Raw genomic sequence first — 23,602 nt, 5'->3', positions numbered from 1 at the left:
CCATTGAAATCTCCTCTCTGAGCTGCCACCTTATCGTGGTAGAGGAGTTTGCGTGTCCCAATGATCCTAGGAGCTATGTTGTCCGAGAGCTTTATGCCCCCTGGAAGGGTCTCCCAAGGCAAACAGGTTCTAGGTGAGGGATCAGACAAAGAGCAGTTCGAAGACCTTTATGAAGAAGAAAAAACATGGACCCAGATTTCCCTCGCCCGGACGCGGGTCACCGGGGCCTCCCTCTGGAGCCAGGCCCAGAGGTGGGGCACGATAGAGAGCGCCTGGTGGACGGGCCTGTTCCCATGGGGCCCGGCCGGGCACAGCCCGAAGAGGCAACGTGGGTCACCCCTCCAATGGGCTCACCACCCATAGCAGGGGCCATAGAGGTCGGGTGCAATGTTAGCTGGGCGGGAGCCGAAGGCAGGGCACTTGGCGGTCCGATCCTCGGCTACAGAAGCTAGCTCTTGGGACGTGGAACGTCACCTCACTGGGGGGGAAAGAGCCTGAGCTAGTGCGCGAAGTTGAGAAGTTCCGGCTGGATATAGTCGGACTCACTTCGACGCACAGCAAGGGCTCTGGAACCACTTCTCTCGAGAGGGACTGGACCCTCTTCCACTCTGGCGTTGCCGGCAGTGAGAGGCGACGGGCTGGGGTGGCAATTCTTGTTGCCCCCCGGCTCAAAGCCTGCACGTTGGAGTTTAACCCGGTGGACGAAAGGGTAGCCTCCCTCCGCCTTCGGGTGGGGGGGACGGGTCCTGACTGCTTATGCACCAAACAGCAGTTCAGAGTACCCACCCTTTTTGGGAGCACTCGAGGGAGTACTGGAAAGTGCTCCCCCGGGTGATTCCCTTGTCCTACTGAGGGACTTCAACGCTCACGTTGGCAACGACAGTGAAACCTGGAGAGGCGTGATTGAGAAGAATGGCCGCCCGGATCTGAACCCGAGTGGTGTTTTATTATTGGACTTTTGTGCTCGTCACGGTTTGTCCATAACAAACACCATGTTCAAACATAAAGGTGTCCACATGTGCACTTGGCACCAGGACACCCTAGGCCGCAGTTCCATGATCGACTTTGTAGTTGTGTCATCGGACTTGCGGCCTTATGTTTTGGACACTCGGGTGAAGAAAGGGGCGGAGCTTTCTACCGATCACCACCTGGTGGTGAGTTGGCTGCGATGGTGGTGGAGGATGCCAGACAGACCTGGGAGGCCCAAACGCATTGTGAGGGTCTGCTGGGAACGTCTGGCAGAGTCTCCTGTCAGAGAAAGTTTCAATTCCCACCTCCGGAAGAACTTTGAACATGTCACGAGGGAGGTGCTGGACATTGAGTCCGAGTGGACCATGTTCCGCACCTCTATTGTCGAGGCGGCTGATCGGAGCTGTGGCCGCAAATTAGTTGGTGCTTGTCGGGGAGGCAATCCTAAAACCCCTTGGTGGACACCAGCGGTGAGGGATGCCGTCAAGCTGAAGAAGGAGTCCTATCGGGTCCTTTTGGCTCATAGGACTCCGGAGGCAGTGGACAGGTACCGACAGGCCAAGCGGTGTGCAGCTTCAGCGGTCGCTGAGGCAAAAACTCGGACATGGGAGGAGTTCGGGGAAGCCATGGAAAACGACTTCCGGACGGCTTCGAAGCGATTCTGGACCACCGCCCGCCGCCTCAGGAAGGGGAAGCAGTGCACTATCAACACCGTGTATGGTGCGGATGGTGTTCTGCTGACCTCGACTGCGGATGTTGTGGATAGGTGGAAGGAATACTTCGAAGACCTCCTCAATCCCACCAACACGTCTTCCTATGAGGAAGCAGTGCCTGGGGAATCTGTGGCGGACTCTCCTATTTCTGGGGCTGAGGTCGCTGAGGTAGTTAAAAAGCTCCTTGGTGGCAAGGCCCCAGGGGTGGATGAGGTGCGCCCGGAGTTCCTTAAGGCTCTGGATGCTGTGGGGCTGTCTTGGTTGACAAGACTCTGCAGCATCGCGTGGACATCGGGGGCGGTACCTCTGGATTGGCAGACCGGGGTGGTGGTTCCTATCTTTAAGAAGGGGGACCGGAGGGTGTGTTCCAACTATAGTGGGATCACACTCCTCAGCCTTCTCGGTAAGGTTTATTCAGGTGTACTGGAGAGGAGGCTACGCCGGATAGTCGAACCTCAGATTCAGGAGGAACAGTGTGGTTTTCGGCCTGGTCGTGGAACTGTGGAACAGCTCTATACTCTCCGCAGGGTTCTTGAGGGTGCATGGGAGTTGGCCCAACCAGTCTACATGTGCTTTGTGGACTAGGAGAAGGCATTCGACCGTGTCTCTCGGGAAGTCCTGTGGGGAGTGCTCAGAGAGTATGGGGTATCGGACTGTCTTATCGTGGCGGTCCGCTCCCTGTACGATCAGTGCCAGAGCTTGGTCCGCATTGCCGGCAGTAAGTCGAACACGTTTCCAGTGAGGGTTGGACTCCGCCAAGGCTGTCCTTTGTCACCGATTCTGTTCAAAACTTTTATGGACAGAATTTCTAGGCGCAGTCAAGGCCTTGAGGGGTTCCGGTTTGGCGACCGCAGGATTAGGTCTCTGCTTTTTGCAGATGATGTGGTCCTGATGGCTTCATCTGACCGGGATCTTCAGCTCTCACTGGATCGGTTCGCAGCCGAGTGTGAAGCGACCGGAATGAGAATCAGCACCTCCAAGTCCGAGTCCATGGTTGTCGCCCGGAAAAGGGTGGAATGCCATCTCCGGGTTGGGGAGGAGACCCTGCCCCAAGTGGAGGAGTTCAAGTACCTAGGAGTCTTGTTCACGAGTGGGGGAAGAGTGGATCATGAGATCGACAGGCGGATCGGTGCGGCGTCTTCAGTAATGCGGACGTTGTACCGATCCGTTGTGGTGAAGGAGGAGCTGAGCTGGAAGGCAAAGCTCTCAATTTACCGGTCGATCTACGTTCCCATCCTCACCTATGGTCTTGAGCTTTGGGTCATGACCGAAAGGATAAGATCACGGGTACAAGCGGCCGAAATGAGTTTCCTCCGCCGTGTGGCGGGGCTCTCCCTTAGAGATAGGGCGAGAAGCTCTGCCATCCGGGAGGGACTCAAAGTAAAGCCGCTGCTCCTTCACATCGAGAGGAGCCAGATGAGGTTGTTCGGGCATCTGGTCAGGATGCCACCCGAACGCCTCCCTAGGGAGGTGTTTAGGGTACGTCCAACCGGTAGGAGGCCACGGGGAAGACGCAGGACACGTTGGGAAGACTATGTCTCCCGGCTGGCCTGGGAACGCCTCGGGATCCCCCGGGAAGAGCTAGACGAAGTGGCTAGGGAGAGGGAAGTCTGGGCTTCCCTGCTTAGGCTGCTGCCTCCGCGACCCGACCTCGGATAAGCGGAAGAAGATGGATGGATGGATGGATGGATGGATGCCATTGAAATTTTTTTATTATTATTATTTGAAACTCAAGTTTGCATGTCACTATAAAGTCATACAGTATAAGCCTTGCTTGTTCAATATTCAATGCAAAACTTGCTTGGGTCCCTATTAAAATTTTAATTTGTTCCACCTTGGCCCGCCGCTTTGTTCAGTTTTAAATTTTGGCCCACTCTATATTTGAGTTTGACACCCCTGGCATAAGGGGAAGAAAATTAAGAGCTATTCGGTAGGATTTAAGGTCCAAGCTTACATCACAATCAATTTTTTACTGCATGCCTTTGGTAAGTGCCAGAGTGAGAAAAGGTTTTAAAATAATTGGTGCATGCTTACTTATACCGCATGCCTTTGGTAAGCGCAGGAGTGAGAAGAGGTTTTAAATTAATTAGCGCCCGGGCGGCAATTCAAGGAAATACGGTATTCTGTGTATTGCCCTATGATTCTGTATTTATATATTGTTAAATTGTTCTCAAATAACTTAGTTCTGTGTTCTATTCTGACGGTGAACAACAAATTAAAGGGGGCATCACAAAACCATACAATGGTCTTGAAAAATGTCAGAAAAAAGTACATGTACGATTGTCAGTATCTGCAATACTATTTTTTTTTGTATCTGATCGATACCAACATGTGCAGTATCGCTCACCGCAATGTCACAGACAGCCTTCCCACAAAATATTGACTCCTGTTTACCTTCACACTGTAAGAATTTAAAAAAAATCAATTGATTGTGCCATTGACAAAATTGAAGCTTTTTCAGCAAGTTTTGAAAATAGTTTTTTCTAGATGTTTCTTTGGCTACTGCTTAAGTCCTTTCTGGCTTTGAGAACCAATGATTTAAGACATTTTCAGTGTACTTTCGTTTGAATGTGTCACAATCTCAGTTCCTCTTAATAGGAAACTATTAAAGTCGGCTTAAAAAAAGACTACACAACAAATACGTTGCAGTATTTGTATCAAAATATGAGGAATGTAGGATGTCTGGTGTCATTTTTTGCATTTCAGTCCAGCCTTACTTGAACCCCACCAAAAAAAAAGACACTCACCTCTCTCTGCTGTCACCAGTCCGCCTGCCTCAAATTTAATCCAAACCGCCCGAATAAATCCAAAAAGTGAGACGTGGAGTCATGAAAAATATGAGCAATAAACTTCCTGAGTTGATTTAAGCCATTTTAGCTACTTGAAACATGTATTTTCCTCGTTATTTAATTCAGGAGAAAACTTCCAAAGCCCATCCACAGCAAGTATGGCACGCAATCCCAAACTTGCACGCTTTTTTGGGTCAAAATCCAGCGGCTACAGAGTTAAAAAGAAAAAAAAAGCCGTCTGGTTTAAAAATGTAAAGATTAGTGCATGTGGAGAAAGCAGCGACTCTTAACTTTGTTCCTGTTAGTGTTTCCCCCGTCCTGGCGACACTTTATCATCAAGCGATAGTAACAAAGCGCCAATACGGAGGAGGGTTTTTCAAAGTAAAAGGGAATCGGGATCCAGACTGTGAACATGGGTGTTACAGCTCGTTGTGAGCTAACTTTTTGTATGAATACACTATATATAGATTGTCTTCTTATTTCTTATTCACGCGTTACTGTCCAAAACAGTACCAGTGTCATGCTGTTGCTTTATTTTGTAAACCCAAAAAGGAAGCACATCTCTTAAACCCTAGGTGACAATACAGAATATCTGCCAGCGTTCCCTTCAGGGCTGCTGAAGTTTTTCCCGACGCCACGATGGAAACATGGCGCATTGGTTGTTACGTCACGTAAACTTGTGATTCCCTGTAGAAACACATTTGGAAATTATAATAATATTCACAAAAACAATGACAATGCAGCCAAAATGTAATCCTGGGATGTTGTGAGTTCTTGAAATCCTACCACAAAATTCACATATTATGAAGATACACTTTACTTTGCAGCAGGTGTGCCATACAAAGCAAATATTAAAGCCCAAATACAATTCCTTTAAATTTAGTATGATATTCTAATGTACAAGACAACAGTGCCAACAGGGGGTGAATTTTAATTCAACTTAGTTGAAGTTTCTGCAGCCTTGTGGACCACGCAAACATATTATTCATCCACTGTCGGCCTCCACCTTCTCAGTTGTCAAGGCCCCTTTGTGGACGCTTCCTCAAAACAGCTCAGTTTTCACATAGTAGACATGTATCCAACATGGAACCTATATCAACTTACACATCTTTGTTTAAACAGTGTGCAGAAAATCAGCAACATGTATACTTGTAAAATCTGTTTTACAAACCCCGTTTCCATACGAGTTGGGAAATTGTGTTAGATGTAAATACAAACGAAATACAATGATTTGCAAATCCTTTTCAACCCACTTTCAATTGAATGCACTACAAAGACAAGATATTTGATGTTCAAACTCATAAACTTTATTTTTTTTTTTTGTAAATTATCATTCACTTAGAATTTCATGGCTGCAACATGTGCCAAAGTAGTTGGGAAAGGGCATGTTCACCACTGTGTTACATCACAATTTCTTTTAACAACACTCAATAAACGTTTGGGAACTGAGGAAACACATTGTTGAAGCTTTGAAAGTGGAATTCTTTGCCATTCTTCTTTTATGTAGAGCTTCAGTCGTTCAACAGTCCGGGGTCTCCGCTGTCATATTTTACGCTTCATAATGCGCCACACATTTTCCATGGGAGACAGGTCTGGACTCCAGGCGGGCCAGGAATGTACCCCCACTCTTTTTTTACGAAACCACACTGTTGTAACACGTGCTGAATGTGGCTTGGCATTGTCTTGCTGAAATAAGCAGGGGCATCCATGAAAAAGATGGCAGCATATGTTGTTCCAAAACCTGTATGTACCTTTCAGCATTAATGGTGCCTTCACAGATGTGTAAGTTACCCATGCCTTGGGCACTAATGCACCCCCAGACCATCACAGATGCTGGCTTTTGAACTTTGCCTCGATAAAAGCCTGGATGGATCGCTTCTCCTTTGGTCCGGATGACACAATGTCGAATATTTCCAAAAACAGTTATAAATGTGGACTTCTTAGACCACAGAACATTTTCCAGTTACACTTTGCATCAGTCCATCTAAGATGATCTCGGGCCCAGAGAAGTGGCGGCATTTCTGGATGTTGTTGATAAATGGCTTTCGCTTTGCATAGTAGAGTTTTAACTTGCACTTACAATTGTAGCGACGAACTGTATTTAGTGACAGTGTTTTTCTGAAGTGTTCCTGAGCCCATGTGGTGATATCCTTTAGAGATTGATGTCGGTTTTTGATACAGTGCCGCCTGAGGGATTGAAGGTCACAGTAATTCAATGTTGGTTTCCGGCCATGCCGCTTACGTGGAGTGATTTCTCCAGATTCTCTGAACCTTTTGATGATATTATGGACCGTAGATGTGGAAATCTCTAAATTTCTTGCAATTGCACTTTGAGAAACGTTGTTCTTAAACTGTTTGACTATTTGCTCACGCAGTTGTGGACAAAGGGGTGTTCCTCGCCCCATCCTTTCACAAGAAAGGATGGGAAGCTGTTTTTATATCCAATCATGGCACCCACCCGTTCCCAATTAGGCTGCACACCTGTGGGATATTCCAAATAAGTGTTTGATGAGCATTCCTCAACTTTATCAGTATTTATTGCCACCTTTCCCAACTTCTTTGTCAAGTGTTGCTGGCATCAAATTCTAAAGTTAACGATTATTTACAAAAAAAATATAATGTTTATCAGTTTGAACATCAAATATGTTGTCTTTGTAGCAGATTCAACTGAATATGGGTTGAAAATGATTTGCAAATCATTGTATTCCCACAATTTCCCAACTCATATGGAAACAGGGTTTGTAGAAACAACAATGTATATATTTAGGTACCCTGTATTCATCACCAGTCACCACAATATTGGAAAATAAAATAGTGTTGGTTACAACCAGTCCAGAAGTTTAAAGCATTTTCCAAAACGTCTAGATATGGTATTTCCTTATGGAAAATGCACAAAAATGCATTTCCAGTGCTATTACAGTAAATACAGCCGCCAATAAGCCTTAATAATTACAATAAAGGCTTTAGTGCCCTCTTGTGTTCAGATAAATATTGTCATTGAAAAACTATTGTAATAATCCAGGAATGTAGGCTCATGCAATGTCTTTGTATGTCTTGTCTTTATTGCACAAGATGCAATTCAACTACACAACAACTCCAATGTGCGTCTTCCCTCTTTTCCCGGCAATACTCGAACCCTTACTTCCTATCCACAACTTCACTTCCTTATCGCTCCCCGGAAGTCCCGCCCCCCAGCCAAATTCATTGGCTAACACCACGAAGCCAGCCGCTACGTCATGTACTTCTCATTCTTTTTTCAGTGATGTACCCCCTGTGAACATTTTTTTAATTCAAGTACCCCCTAATCAGAGCAAAGCCTTTTTCGTTGAAAAAAAGAGATAAAGAAGTAAAATACACTACGTCACATTGAAAGCGTTACTAAAACGGCCTTCTTTCGACAACAACAAGAAAGCTTGATCATATTACGCCTATACTGGCTCACCTGCACTGGCTTCCTGTGCACTTAAGATGTGACTTTAAGGTTTTACTACTTACGTATAAAATACTACACGGTCTAGCTACAGTCTATTTTGCCGATCGTATTGTACCATATGTCCCGGCAAGAAATCTGCGTTCAAAGGACTCCGGCTTATTAGTGATTCTTAAAGCCCAAAAAAAGTCTGCGGGCTATAGAGCGTTTTCCGTTCGGGCTCCAGTACTCTGGAATGCCCTTCCGGTAACAGTTTGAGATGCTACCTCAGTAGAAGCATTTAAGTCTCACCTTAAAACTCATTTGTATACTCTAGCCTTTAAATAGACTCCCTTTTTAGACCTGTTGATCTGCCGTTTCTTTTCTTTTTCTCCTATGTCCCACTCTCCCTTGTGGAGAGGGTCCGGTCCGATGTCCATGGATGAAGTACTGGCTGTCCAGAGTCGGGACCCAGGATGGACCGCTCGTCCAGAGTCGGGACCCAGGATGGACCGCTCGTCCAGAGTCGGGACCCAGGATGGACCGCTCGCCTGTGTATCGGGAGGGACATCTCTGCGCTGCTGATCCGCCTCCACTTGGGATGGTTTCCTGCTGGCTCTACTGTGGACGTTACTCTCGCTGCTGTGTTGGATCCACTATGGATTGAACTTTCACAATATCATGTTAGACCTGCTCGACATCCATTGCTTTCGGTCTCCTAGAGCAGTGGTTCTCAAATGGGGGTACGCGTACCCTTGGGGGTACTTGAAGGTATGCCAAGGGGTACGTGAGAATTTTTTTAAATATTCTAAAAATAGCAACAATGCAAAAATCCTTTATAAATATATGTATTGAATAATACTTCAACAAAATATGAATGCAAGTTCATAAACTGTGAAAAGAACTGCAACAATACAATAGTCAGTGTTGACAGCTAGATTTTTTCATAAATATTGGTGTTAAAGATTTCTTCTTTTGTCAAGAAATGTTTGGAATTAAGTTCATGAATCAAGATGGATCTCTATTACAATCCTCAAAGAGGGCATTTTAAGTTGATGATTACTTCTATGTGTAGAAATATTTATTTATAATTGAATCACTTTTTTACTTTTCAACAAGTTTTTAGTTATTTTTATATATTTTTTTCCAAATAGTTCAAGAAAGACCACTACAAATGAGCAATAGTTTTGCACTGCTATACAATCTAACTGAAGAAACTGATGACATAGTGCTCTGTATTTTATTATTAAATGTTTTTGCTCTGATTAGGGGGTACTTGAGGGTGGGGGGAGGGTGGGTCCCACATATATGATCCTCTCCAAGGTTCTCCTCCTCATCATTGTCACCGACGTCCCACTGGGTGTGAGTTTTCCTTGCCCTTATGTGGGCTCTACCGAGGATGTCGTAATGGTGTGTGTTGTGGTTTGTGCAGCCCTTTGAGACACTAGTGATCTAGGGCTAAATAAAGAAACATTGATTGATTGATTGATGTCATCAGTTTCTGATTTATTAAACTGTATAACAGTGCAAAAATATTGCTCATTTGTAGTGATCTTTGTTGAACTATTTGAAAAAAAGACATAAAATAACTAAAAACTTGTTGAAAAATAAACAAGTGATTTAATAATAAATAAATATTTCTACACATAGAAGTAATAATCAACTTAAAGCGCCCTCTTTGGGGATTGTAATAGAGATCCATCTGGATTCATGAACTTAATTTTTAGACATTTCTTCACAAAAAAAGAAATTTTTAACATCAATATTTATGGAACATGTCCACAAAAAATCTAGCTGTCAACACTGAATATTGATTGCATTGTTGCATTTCTTTTCACAATTTATGAACTTGCATTCATTTTTTTGTTGAAGTATTATTCAATGAATATATTTATAAATGATTTTGGAATTGTTGGTAGTTTTAGAATATTTTTAAAGAATCTCCCCGTAGCCCTTGTCATACCTTCAAGTACCCCCAGGGGTACGCGTACCCCCATTTGAGAACCACTGCGCTACATCATATAACATTACGGTAAGGAACGGTTTTACGTTGATCAAGTTATTGCATTTTTCGAAAATCAATAATTTGAGATACTTTTAGTAACATGATTACTTTGCCTATGCAACAAACAAAATATGATGTACTTTTAAAAAGTTGCAATACTGTATTATGTCTATTGTTTGGATTGTTAATAAGTAAGAGTACAGTTGCTGATCTGACAAACACGTGCATTATTTTAAATGCAAAACAATCCACATCAACGGCACTCAATCTTTTACACCAAATAGCACTTAAATAATATTTTTGTTAGCAAATCTTACGATAAACCGATTTACGATGCAAATTATGTCGAGTTCAGTTACTCAAAACCCATAAAAAGCTGGATGGATGGAGGAATTATTCTTTATTGTCGTCTAATGCTAATGCTAATGCTAATGCATAATAATAAATATTTACAATTGTAGCATGCCGTTTGATTATTCACTGCTGTGTGTGTTAGATAATTTAAACCACTGTATAATATAATACAATACAGACGATACTTCGAGTGATCAGCTGTTATTTTGACTTACAGGAATTGTCAAAAAATATTTTACCAGGAGTGGGGTTCGAACCCACGCGGACACATGTCCATTGGATCTTAAGTCCAACGCCTTAACCACTCGGCCACCCTGGTGTATAGGACATTTGCGCGTGAAATGTTGTACTTATCGATAACATATATCAGTGCGTATGTTCAGACGCTAAATGAGGTTTACGTACATGATAAAACTCGCAGCGTACTTGTCGAGTAGCATTAGCAGCTAACAGTGTTGTCGGGTAGAAGGACTTGAAGCGACACGATGAGCAAAGTTGTGCTAGAAGTCTTAAACCAAATCCGTTTCATCAATCGCTATATGGTCCGTATACTGTTTATGTATTCGCTGTTAACTGTGTGTTGTAAAGTTACCATCTTGTGTTGATGTTTGCAACCCATCGATATCTGAAACCCACCGCCACTGCCACTAAAACTAGCCATCGAAAGCAGCTACTTTGTGTAGACCAGGGGTGTCAAACTCAAATACAGAGTGGGCCAAAATTCTAAACTGAACAAAGCCGCGGGCCAAAGTTGAACAACGTAACCTTTTAATAGGGACCCAAACAAGTTTTGCATTGAATATTGAACAAGCAAGGCTTATATAACTTTATAGTGACATGCAAAATCGAGTTTTGTTGGTAGCGGGGGTGTATATTGTAGCGTCCCGAAAGAGTTAGTGCTGCAAAGGTGGCTGGGTATTTGTTCTGTTGTGTTGATGTTGTGTTACAGTGCAGATGTTCTCCCGAAATGTGTTTGTCATTCTTGTTTGGTGTGGGTTCACAGTGTGGTGCATATTTGTAACAGTGTTAAAGTTGTTTTTACAGCCACCCTCAGTGTGACCTGTATGGCTGTTGACCAAGTATGCCTTGCATTCACTTGTGTGTGTGTGTAGAATCTGCATATATTACGTGACTGGGCCGGCACGCTGATTGTATGGCGGAAAAGCGGACATGACCACAGGTTGTAGAGGACGCTAAAAGCAGTATCTTTAAGGCACGCCACCGATATTGTTGTCCGAGTGGAATTCGGGAGAATGGTTGCCCCGGTAGATTTTCGGGGGTGGGGGCACTGAAATTCGGGAGACTCCTGGGAAAATCGTGAGGGTTGGCAAGTATTAGAATTAACGGTGAATACACCGCCGCTGTATAATACTGGCGGGCCAGCTCTAATGTCAATTTAATATTGTCTAAAGGGCCAAAATAAATTACATAGCGGGCCAAATTTGGCCTGCAGGCCAGAGTTTGACACCCATGGTGTAGACTGTCATTAATCTACTGATATGCCTGGAAGGTCGTAGAATGTAGAGCAGGGGTCACCAACGCGGTGCCCGCGGGCACCAGGTAGCCCGTAAGGACCAGATGAGTAGCCCGCTGGCCTGTTCTAAAAATAGCTCAAATAGCAGCACTTACCAGTGAGCTGCCTCTATTTTTTTATTTTTTTTTTTATTTACTAGCAAGCTGGTCTCGCTTTGCTCGACATTTTTAATTCTAAGAGACAAACCTCAAATAGATTTTGAAAATCCAAGAAACTATTTTTAAAGACTTGCTCTTCACTTGTTTACATAAATTCATTTATTTTTTTTACTTTGCTTCTTATAAGACCATTTTAGAGAAAATGAGCTGCCTCTATTTTTTAAATTGTATTTATTTACTAGCAAGCTGGTCTCGCTTTGCTCAACATTTTTAATTCTAGGAGAGACAAAACTCAAATCGATTTTGAAAATCCAAGAAAATATTTTAAAGACTTGGTCTTCACTTGTTTGAATAAATTCATTCATTTTTTTACTTTGCTTCTTATAACTATCAGAAAGACAATTTTAGAGAAAAAAATACAACCTTAAAAATGATTTTAGGATTTTTAAACACATATAATTTTTAAATTCCTTCCCCTTCTTTCCTGACAATTTAAATCAATGTTCAAGTATTTTTTTTTTATTGTAAAGAATAATAAATACATTTTGATTTAATTCTTCATTTTAGCTTCTGTTTTTTCGATGAAGAATATTTGTGAAATATTTCTTCAAACTTATTATGATTAAAATTCAAAAAAACTATTCTGTCAAGTGTAAAACATCTTTAGAATCAAATTTAAATCTTATTTCAAAGTCTTTTGAATTTCTTTTAAAATTTTTGTTCTGGAAAATCTAGAAGAAATAATGATTTGTCTTTGCTAGAAATATAGCTTGGTCCAATTTGTTATATATTGTAACAAAATGCAGATTGGATTTTAACCTATTTAAAACATGTCATCAAAATTCAAAAATGTATCTTAATCACGAAAAATTACTAATGATGTTCCATAATTATTTTTTAAATTTTTTCAAAAGATTCGAATTAGCTAGTTTTTCTCTTCTTTTTTTGGGTTGAATTTTGAATTTTAAAGAGTCGAAATTGAAGATAAACTATGTTTCAAAATGTAATTTTCATTTTTTTCCTGTTTTCTCCTCTTTTAAACCGTTCAATTAAGTGTTTTTTCCATCATTCTCTACAAAAAACCTTTCGTGAAAGGAAAAAAAAATGTACGACGGAATGACAGACAGAAATACCCTTTTTTTTAAAAATATACATAGATTTATTTATTAAAGGTAAATTGAGCAAATTGGCTATTTCTGGCAATTTATTTAAGTGTGTATCAAACTGGCAGCCCTTCGCATTAATCAGTACCCAAGAAGTAGCTCTTGGTTTCAAAAAGGTTGGTGACCCCTGCTTTAAATGAATTTGACTCGGTAGACTGTGCTCACTTTGCTGAATGATTTTTACTGTTATATTTACATGACGTCATATCTAGATTGTTGCCTTGCATCAAAGCAAGGTTTTTATTGGCCGTCGACAGATTGTAATTGTTTGATAATTTCATTTTTGTCCAGATATGTTATTAGTATAGTGCTGTCAAAAGATTCCACCCATCCATCATCCATCCATTTTCTACCGCTTGTCCCTTTTAAAAAAAAAATCGGGATTCATTCACACTTTTGAAATTGGATTAATCATGATTAATCACAAGTAATAGTAGAAGTTTTACTGGCTTGTATAATTTTAATTAACTTGAAAAATGTAATTAATTCAAGAAAGACCCAAATACTAATGCAATTTGTTAGAATAGATTAGAACAGTGGTTCTCAAATGGGGGTACGCGTACCCCTGGGGGTACTTGAAGGTATGCCAAGGGGTACGTGAGATTTTTTTTAAATATTCCAAAGACATGCACCTGGGGATAGGTTGATTGGCAACACTAAATGGTCCCTAGTGTGTGAATGTGAGTGTGAATGTTGTCTGTCTATCTGTGTTGGGCCTGCAATGAGATGGCGACTTGTCCAGGGTGAACCCCGCCTTCCGCCCGATTGTAGCTGAGATAGGCACCAGCACCCCCCGTGACCCCAGAAGGGAATAAGCGGTAGAAAATGGATGGATGGATTCTAAAAATACCAACAATTCTAAAATTATTTATAAATATATTTATTGAATAATACTTCAACAAAATATAAATGTAAGTTCATAAACTGTGAAAAGAAATACTACAATGCAATATTCAGTGTTGACAGCTTGATTTTTGGTGGACATGTTCCATAATATTAAATATTTCCTTTTTTGTGAAGAAATGTTTAGAATTAAGTTCATGAATCCAGATGGATCTCTATTACAATCCCCAAAGAGGGCACTTTAAGTTGATGATTACTTCTATGTGTAGAAATCTTTATTTATAATTAAATCACTTGTTTATCTTTCAACAAGTTTTTAGTTATTTTTATGTCTTTTTTTCCAAATAGTTCAAGGAAGAGCACTACAAATGAGCAATATTTTGCACTGTTATACAATTTAATAAATCAGAAACTGATGACATAGTGCTGTTGTAGCGGTAAAGTCCTATACTATTACTGCTACTGGTTGCCGAATATAAATGAAGCTAGTTCAGACGTGTGCAGCCAGCTAATAATTGATGTCCAAAATTGTGTCCATGTTTAACAAAAATATTTAATATCATAAAGTCACATTTATATAATACACTTTGTACAAAAACAGAAAATACATGGGAGCAAACAAGCACTAGCCTGGCACAGTCAAAAACTGTTGCGCCTCTACTCAGCAACACCTGAGCAAGATCCTGACTCCTCCCTAAATAGACAGGCACTTGGCCTTGGAGCCAACCCCTTTAGTGACGTCATCAATTTGACAGACAGAAAGCGTATTTGGCTCTAACACACCAGCCCCTAATTGCTACTGGCGTGATGAACAGAGTAATTCAATTTGAAATAAATAAAACAAAAATAGAGCCATAATACTAAAACAAACACTCTTAGGGTTTTATGTTCCTTTTTGCAATAATGGAGTTATTTTACTCCATGCCTTCACATTCACAACCTGCATTTCCTTATGCACATCCAATACTGGTGATCTATTACCAACAGTACATAGAGACTGTAGCTGTCTTCTTTTCCTACTCCTTGCCATCAGCTTACTTCGTCACCTTGGGGGTAGGAGAGCTTTTCTTCTTCTCAGTTTCCTCCTCTTCTTCTCCCAAAGGACTCTCTGGGACATTTTCTTCCCCCTCTTTCGGGGAACTCTTCTCTTTTTGGACTTGCCATAGTCGTTGTCCTCGTCATCTTCCACCATGAAGTCTTGATCACTGCCAGACTCATCAGGATCCAGGTAAGCTTCCTCTTGGTCATCCTGCTCTTCATCTTCGCAGCCTCCGTCACCCAGAAGGATTTCCCGCTGTTTCGACACGGCCTTGGAGACTGCCTGGCGTATTGTTCGCATTCGACTGACTTTATTTTCATCGTCATTGTCATCTGCGCTCCGTTTTCTTTTTGATGTCTTCCTGGTGGGCTTCTCTATCTTGGGCTTCTTTCCTTTTTTTGACATGTCCTCTTGATCTTTGGGACCCTGCTCATTGAAATCATGTATGTACTGGTTCATAAGCAGTTCCTCCAAACTGTTAACGGTTGTGCGGTTAACAGTAACTATGGGGCTCCTATTATGCGTGTCATTGACTTGTAATGGCCCATTAATCACCCACCCCAATAGGGTTCTGACAGCATAAGGTCCATCTCCGTGGCTATTAATCACCTCCCGTGGTTCTATTAACTTGGAGGCGTTGGTACCAATTAACAGGTCCACGTCGGCAGTTATCCGAGGAATTTTGATGCCTTGGAGGTAAGGCCACTTATCAAGTTCTGCCTCACTAATCAGATTGTTTGTGTACATGGGCATCTGCCTTTGAGTGAAGACATCAGGAAGCTCAAAAAACTTACTAGAAGTAAGCTCAGAGATTTCCAGACCATTTACAATGCTGTTCGGGATCACCTTACTGTGCCCCATGGTGCGCAAGTGAATTTTTGTTTTTCGGCCTTCTGTGTTCAGCCTGTTTACCAATTGTTCAGAACAGAAGGTCCCTGTGCTTCCTGGATCTAGGAAAGCATATGTCTGGACTATCTTGCTGCCGTTTGAGTACTTCACTTGAACGGGCAGGATAGGTAAAATTCCATATTTACCATTCCCTGTATGGCCACAAGTAGATGATGTAGTGCAAATATCTGCTTTTACCTTTGGAAGTTGGCTATTTTCTCCACTTTCCAGATCCCTCCTGTCAATATGTAGCACTTTGGGATGCGTCTTGTTGCAGTAAGAGCAAGTGATGCGCCTGTCGCAACTCTTGCTCAGGTGCCCTGTGCACAGGCAACCAAAACACAGTCCTTTTTCCTTTAAAAAGTCAAGCTTTTCCCTGTGTGCCTTATTTTCCAGTATCGGACAGTGCTCCAATGCATGTTCACTTTTACAGTAAAGACAGGAAATAGAGTTCGTCTTGGAGGTGTTCACAAATTTATTGAGGTGTGGAGCCGGTTTAGGTCTAGTGGCAACTGTCACATGAGTTGTGAAACTATTCCTTCTGTACTGTGATTTGCTTTGATGTATAGGCTTGGGTTTGGTTATTTTATTTCGAGGGATGTCCCGAATGCCGAATGACAGGATCTGAAGCAATTCTGACCTGCTGTTCGATAAATTTAACAATGTCTGTGAAACAAGCGCGTCGCTTTTGTTGGTCAACAATGTCGGCTGCTTTTCCTCTCCACTGATCCCTTAATTTGTATGGAAGCTTTTGTATGAGCATCTTCATGCTAGCTGGCATGTTGAGCTCGTCCAAGTACTGCAGCTCATCCATGGCATTGGAACATTCTCGCAAGTACAGTGCAAAAGCTTGGAGATTTTTTACATCTTCAGACTTGATGTTTGGCCATACCATAATTTTGTCCAGGTAGGCTGCTGTTATTTTTGAAGGATTTCCAAAGTGTTCCCTTAGTAGGCGTTTTGCTGTAGCATAACCTCTCTCTGTAGGCATATAGAGGCAACTGCGCACCAACTCTCTGGGCTGTCCTTTGGTAAACTGTTCCAGATAGTATAAGCAATCACCATGATCATTGGTTTTTGCCTCCATACAATATTCAAAAGCTTTTATGAAAGCCTGAAACTGCAATGGGTCACCTTCAAAAACGGAATTTGTCTGTGTGGAAGTAATTGGGAGGTTTGTGCTTGAACTAGGAGTGCCATCATTTCATTTTGCCTCTGTAATACAGTGTGGAATTCACCTGGTATTGTGTTGCCTTGAAATGCTTGAGGTAAATTTTGCCTTGATTGGTTTTCCACAGGATCCAAAGTTGATGAGCAAAGAGGTTGTTTCTTTGGTTGAGGGTGTGAATGGATCTTGTTTGGGGCATTTTTGGCTGTGTGAAGCTCTGAAGGAGCAGCTTTAACAGATGGCTGAAGTTGTTCTACAGGCGGAGTAGGCACTTTTTTCGGTTTTGTCCCTTGCCTGTAATAAGACTCCATTCCATCAGACTTTTGGCTTCTGCCAGAAACACTGGCTTCATGGAGGACAGACAATTTAGCATCGTGGGCTGCTATTTCAGCATCCAACTCCATTTGCTCCTTTTTTCTCCTTATGGCCTCTGCTTGCGCCTCCAATGCATGGATCTCTTTTAAAGCAATAGCACGGGCGACAAGTGCTGCCTTATCTGCCTCTGCTATTATGCGAGCAGAAGAAGTGGAAGACATGTTGCTTTTGTTTGAGACTGTGGATTGAATGACCTTTGATAAGACAATAGATGGAACATTGTAAATGCTGTCTTGGGGTTGTACACTTTCATTTTCAAAACCATCAACAGCGGAACCCTCATTTTCAACCTCATCATCATCATCATCATCATTATCATTGTCATCATTTTTAAAACACATCAACCTGTCAACCTTTTCAATAAAACCATCAAAATTCAAAATTTTTGCTTTGTACCATGTCTCGTGTTTAGTACTCTCATATTCTGGCAACAGAGACAACAAAGTTATGTGCACTTTTCTAATTTCATGATATAAATCCATAAACCTGCTAAATTCCTCCTTTAGCTCATGTGAACGTGTTTCGTCATTTATCACAGCAATGATCCCCTCTTTTAGTATTGAGAGTCTTTGCAACTTTGATTTTCTTTCCCCATGCAAACTTTCAATTTTGTGACCTAGAGCCTTGGGTGTCATTTTTACCAGACGTTTTTCCCTTCAACCCCTTGTCCAACATTGTCACGTTCAGCCACAGTGTCCCCTTGTGGCTGTTTATGTTCATCAGGGAATGCGTGTGCTCCCTCCTCCTCCATTAGGAAAAGTCAAAGTTTGTCAACTCGCGCGCAAGTCAAGTCAAATAGTCACCAACAAATTGGATTTTTTAATATTTGTGTGCGCACAATTTAACAATGGCCATTTTTTTTTTTTTTTTTTTTTTTTAAGTGGGCGCGCCGCTAAAACATACTACACTCAACGCTGTTTCGCGTCCTCCTCCACGCACGGCACGCACGCGCGCGGCTTGGTCCGATGGGATGATCTGCTGCTGCTGCTGCTGCTGCTGTCCCCGATGAGCGACCCTGTTGCTCTCCAGTGGGACTCGGAGCTGTCGATGCAAAACTTGATTGCAGGATGGTGTCCGCCGCTTCGCCGATCCCTTTCTTCCGCCGCCGCCCGTCAATCAAATATTGACAGCGGTAGGTGCGATCCTCTTCCAAAACAAGCCTCGCAGCTTGTTGCTTCCCAATAAACAACTCGCCTTTAGGTGAGGCAGTTTTTGACTTAAATGTAGCGGTAAAGTCCTATACTATTACTGCTACTGTTTGCCGAAATTAAATGAAGTTAGTTCAGAAGTGTGCAGCCAGCTAATAATTGATGTCCAAAATTGTGTCCATGTTTAACAAAAATATTTAATATCATAAAGTCACATTTATATAATACACTTTGTACAAAAACAGAAAATACACTGGAGCAAACAAACACTAGCCTGGCACAGTCAAAAACTGTTGTGCCTCTACTCAACAACACCTGAGCAAGATCCTGACTCCTCCCTAAACAGACAGGCACTTCGCCTTGGAGCCAACCCCTTTAGTGACGTCATCAATTTGACAGACAGAAAGCGTATTTGGCTCTAACAGCTGTAGTTTACTTTTTTATCTCTTTTTTTTTTTTAACCAAAAATGCTTTGTTCTGATTAGGGGGTATTTAAATAAAAAAAATGTTCACAGGGGGTACTTCACTGAAAAACGGTTGAGAACCACTGGATTAGAAGGTTACGGAGCAAAATACATTGTATGATTAATCTGCATATATACATGATGGACAGCCCTAGTTATTAGGTATTACACAATTTAAGTTAAGTTAAAGTTAAAGTACCAATGATTGTCACACACACAAGGAGTGGCAAAATTATTCTCTGCATTTGACCCATCACCCTTGATCACCCCCTGGGAGGTGAGCAGTATGTATGTTTTACATACATACATACATACATACATATATATATATACATACAGTTCATCCGACAATACAGTGACGACAGTGAACAGTGCGCAGGTATATCAGTTAGTTATGAGATCACACATCACACTCCCCCCGTATTGCACTATCCAATATTGCACTCCTTATTATTGCATCTGGTTATTACAGTAGTTTTCTGTTTTCTGTATATTGATTGAGAGGTGTGTCTCCACAATGGCTGTGGAAATACTACATTCTTTGAATCTTCCAAAAGAGACTTTATTTTCTCCAACAAGTAAAACATGGACAAAATGTCTGAAAAGGGTTTTTTTTCTTGTACTGTATGGCCTTTTTGAGATTGGTGTTGACTTTCTGGGTATAATCCTGAGATTTACATACATTGGCCTCAATGTTGTTGAGCATGCTGCACTGCTCTTCCGTTTGCAAAGCCATTTCTAGGAACAGTTCATGGACTTCCTTGAGCCTGCCCTCCAGCGCCACTAGCTCCTTGTGTCGGTCTTTGATTTCGCACAGTGCCCAGCGGGATGAGTGACTCTCTTGTGTCTGTAGGCTCTGGGACAACTCGCTCCAGCCTTCACATCCTTTGTCCACAATGTCGTCCAACTGATTGTCAGAGATTTTAGTCCCTAATATGGAGGCCTGTCGCTTGATTCGGTCCCTACAAATGGTCCTCTGCATTTCCTCCGCCTGGTTGTAGCTTCCCATGGCAGCTTGGAAGGCACAGATGAGCGAGTCGTATTGCATGCAGGCGATGCGGCCGGCTGCTGAGTTTGGCCCCTCTTTGGTCTCCAGTTTCTTGCTCTTCTCACTCAGCGCCAGCAGGCGAGAGTGCACGTCCTTCCCATGCTTCTGTATCCCCTTGGCAATGGTGTCCGAGTCCTTTTTGAGTGCAGTGAATTGGCGGACTGTGGTACGAAAGCGTTCATTGTTTTTATTCAGACGCTCCACCTCCATGAGGAGCATGGAGATCTCCTTGCGTATGGATTGGGCTTCCTTCAAGATGCTCTCGATGTCTGAGGAGTTCTCAAACACTATTGCCTCTTGATCATGTTTTAGCTTATTGTCGTCATATTCAAAGTCCTGGATATCCTCATGCTCCTCACTCACATTTCGCAGCCTCTCCAGCATGTCCCGCATTGTGCCTGTGGAACACGGCAAAAGTGTTAATATTTGAATTTCTATTGAATAACTTCGGTTGATTTTCCACAGCCCAGCACCGGCTTGACTTGGACTTCACAATGCATTGAGACATGATAGCAAACAAAAATGGAGGACTTTGTAGCCATGTGGCTGTCATCTGTGGTGAAGAGATTTTATCCCAGAGGAGACTGAGGGCAGCAGGAAAAATTAGTAGTGGAGACTGTGGCGTATGATACGGCAGCCTTGAGATAAGTTAGGCTAAAGTATGATTATTTTGACATTTCTCGCCGTGTGTCCTCAAACGTTACAAGAAACATGGCAGTACTTGCTGTTGACAATTGAAAAAACGTCAGAGTAAGCTGAGTAGGTACTCTAATGTGGAGAAGGGGCATTATGTGTTTTTGGCATTCACACCCTGGTTTATGTGGTGTTCGCCCATCAACATTGGAGAAAAGGTTGGAAACGTATAAAATTGCAAATACATTTGCCGTCAATCTAAACAAAGACAATAAACCACAGCTTCGTACTCGTGCAGCCCCAGACCATGACACTACCACCACCTTGTGTTGTGAGCTATGAGACAATAATGGCCGTGTTAAGTCATTTTCAGTGGATATTCAATTCATACTGCTCTAAAGTACCGTATTTTTCGGATTATAAATCTCTCCGGAGTATAAATCGCACAGGCTGAAAATGCATGATAAAGAAGGAAAAAAACATATAAGTCGCGGTAGAGCAGGGGTCACCAACCTTTTTTCTTGGGTACTGATTAATGCGAAGGGCTACCAGTTTGATACACACTTAAATAAATTGCCAGAAATAGCCAATTTGCTCAATTTACCTTTAATAAATAAATCTATATATATGAAAAAAAAAGGGTATTTCTGTCTGTCATTCCGTCGTACATTTTTTTCCTTTTACGGAAGGTTTTTTGTAGAGAATACATGATGAAAAAAAACCTAAATTGAAGAGTTTAAAAGAGGAGAAAACAGGAAAAAAAATAAAAATTTAATTTTGAAACATAGTTTATCTTCAATTTCGACTCTTTGAAATTCAAAATTCAACCCGAAAAAAGAAAAGAAAACTAGCTAATTAGAATCTTTTCGAAAAAATAAAAACAATTATTCATGGAACAGTATTAGTAATTTTTCCTGATTAAGATTAATTTTAGAATTTTGATGACATGTTTTAAATAGGTTAAAATCCAATCTGCACTTTGTTAAAATATATAACAAATCGGATCAAACTATATTTCTAACAAAGACAAATCATTATTTCTTCTAGATTTTCCAGAGCAAAAATTTTCAAATAAATTCAAAAGACTTTGAAAGAAGATTAAAATTTGATTCTACAGATTTTCTAGATTGGCAAGATAATTTTTTTGAATTTTAATCATAATAAGTTTGAAGAAATATTTCACAAATATTCTTCGTCGAAAAAACAGAAGCTAAAATGAAGAATTAAATTAAAACGTATTTATTATTCTTTAAAATTAAAAAATTAAATTTACTTGAACATTGATTTAAATTGTCAGGAAAGAAGAGGAAGGAATTTAAAAGGTAAAAAGGTATATGTGTTTAGAAATCCTAAAATCATTTTTAAAGTTGTATTTTTTCTCTAAAATGGTCTTATAAGAAGCAAAGTAAAAAAAAAAAAATAATTTATGTAAACAAGTGAAGAGCAAGTCTTTAAAAATAGTTTCTTGGATTTTCAAAATCTATTTGAGGTTTGTCTCTTAGAATTAAAAATGTCGAGCAAAGCGAGACCAGCTTGCTAGTAAATAAAAAAAATAAAAAAAAAATAGAGGCAGCTCACTGGTAAGTGCTGCTATTTGAGCTATTTTTAGAACAGGCCAGCGGGCTACTCATCTGGTCCTTACGGGCTACCTGGTGCCTGCGGGCACCGCGTTGGTGACCCGCTGCACTAGAGTATAAGTTGCATTTTTTGGGGAAATTTATCTGATAAAATCCAACACCAAGATTAGACATTTGAAAGGCAATTTAAAATAAATAAAGAATAGTGAACAACAGGCTGAATAAGTGTATGTTACATGACGCACAAATAACGAATTTAGAACGTGCCTGGTATGTTAACGTAACATATTATGGTAAGAGTCATTCAAATAACTATAACATAAAGAACATGCTATACGTTTACTAAAAAATCTGTCACTCCTAATCGCTAAATCCGATGAAATCTTCCTCGGTGTCGCTTCTAAACAACTCTGCCAACTCCATAGGTAGACAATGCGCCGCTTCCTCTTTTATCGGTACGTCGCTTACGTCAGAGTCATCGTCAGTTGCAGTTCCAATTATTCCAGCCTTTCTGAATCCGGACAAGATGGTTTTGGTTGTCATTGGAGCCCATGCTTTGTCGATCGATCCCAAAGTTACATGGCGCATTCTCTCGGTTGCCGTGAAGCTGTGCTTTCCATCCATCATCCACTGATCCCACAGGTTGCGCAGGACTGCCTTAAAGCCCTTCTCAGTTTTTATAAGTTACCGCCAATGTGAAAATTATCAATTTTCATAGGTACAGAAATAGTAGCGGCTAGCATCTTTTTTTTCCCACAATGCACTTCTGCCATGACCTGCCCCTGCCAAATTTTTATTGATTGACGTGTATGTGTGACGATTGCTGATATACGCCTTGTCTCTTACGTGAATTAGATAAATATGATTTGATATTTTGCGGTAATGTGTTAATAATTTCACACATAAGTCGCTCCAGAGTATAAATCGCACCCCCGGCCAAACTATGAAAAAAACTGCGATTTATAATCCGAAAAATACAGTATATGCAAATGTACTTTCAGCAGCATTGTCCGCGAGCAGATGCACTATACTGTCATTACAATGTTTGCTGAAATGCAAGGTGTGTACTCACTTTTGTGAGATCCTGTTATGTAAAAAAAAACAGTTCCTCATCCTAAAAGAAACCTCAGCTCCCAGCAAGACCACTGAATGTATTTTTTCAAACAAGCAGAATACATTGGATTTTAGTAGTTACAGCATGTTGGTGGTCCAAATGAACGTACCTTTTTTTCTGATGTACTCCTTCAAAATGTGTTCTCTTTCGTGATCATTTCAATCCAAACGACTTGAGTGAGCATGTTTTGATTACTGCTGAAGGTAAAGAAGGTAGTTGTCTACTGTATTCCAAAAGCTAAGGCCCTCCCACTACTGTACTCATACTTCCT

At 41.4% G+C, this 23,602-nt stretch overlaps 2 protein-coding genes and 1 non-coding gene across 4 annotated transcripts in view; all 3 read right to left on the bottom strand.

Annotated features, from left to right (window-relative positions):
- Positions 1–4,799, bottom strand: part of utrn (utrophin) — a 420,528-nt gene extending 415,729 nt beyond the window's left edge. Inside the window, exon 1 of the mRNA XM_061900556.1 lies at positions 4,430–4,799. The gene's annotated coding sequence lies outside the window, so the exon portion shown is untranslated. The remainder of the gene's footprint in view (positions 1–4,429) is intronic.
- Positions 4,800–10,475: 5,676 nt separating this feature from the next.
- Positions 10,476–10,558, bottom strand: trnal-uaa (transfer RNA leucine (anticodon UAA)). Its single transcript has one exon. It is a non-coding gene; the product is annotated as a tRNA-Leu (tRNA).
- Positions 10,559–18,667: 8,109 nt separating this feature from the next.
- On the bottom strand, positions 18,668–23,600 carry LOC133552936 (syntaxin-11-like). 2 transcript variants are annotated; one of them, XM_061900552.1, is made up of 2 exons: positions 23,441–23,600; positions 18,668–20,405 (listed from the first exon to the last, which is right to left on the bottom strand). In XM_061900552.1, exon 2 carries the CDS (start codon positions 20,398–20,400, stop codon positions 19,522–19,524), a length of 879 nt encoding a protein of 292 aa, XP_061756536.1. In that variant the 5' UTR covers positions 20,401–20,405; positions 23,441–23,600; the 3' UTR covers positions 18,668–19,521. The 2 variants fall into 2 exon arrangements, with proteins under 2 accessions (XP_061756536.1, XP_061756537.1); XM_061900553.1 differs by lacking the exon at positions 23,441–23,600 and adding an exon at positions 23,290–23,426.
- Between the last annotated feature and the right edge of the window lie 2 nt (positions 23,601–23,602).

This window comes from Nerophis ophidion, linkage group LG05, assembly GCF_033978795.1.
Source record: "Nerophis ophidion isolate RoL-2023_Sa linkage group LG05, RoL_Noph_v1.0, whole genome shotgun sequence".
Taxonomy (NCBI): Eukaryota; Metazoa; Chordata; class Actinopteri; order Syngnathiformes; family Syngnathidae; genus Nerophis; species Nerophis ophidion.
Note: the sequence above shows the minus strand (reverse complement) of the source record. Positions and strands in the feature narration are given on the sequence as shown.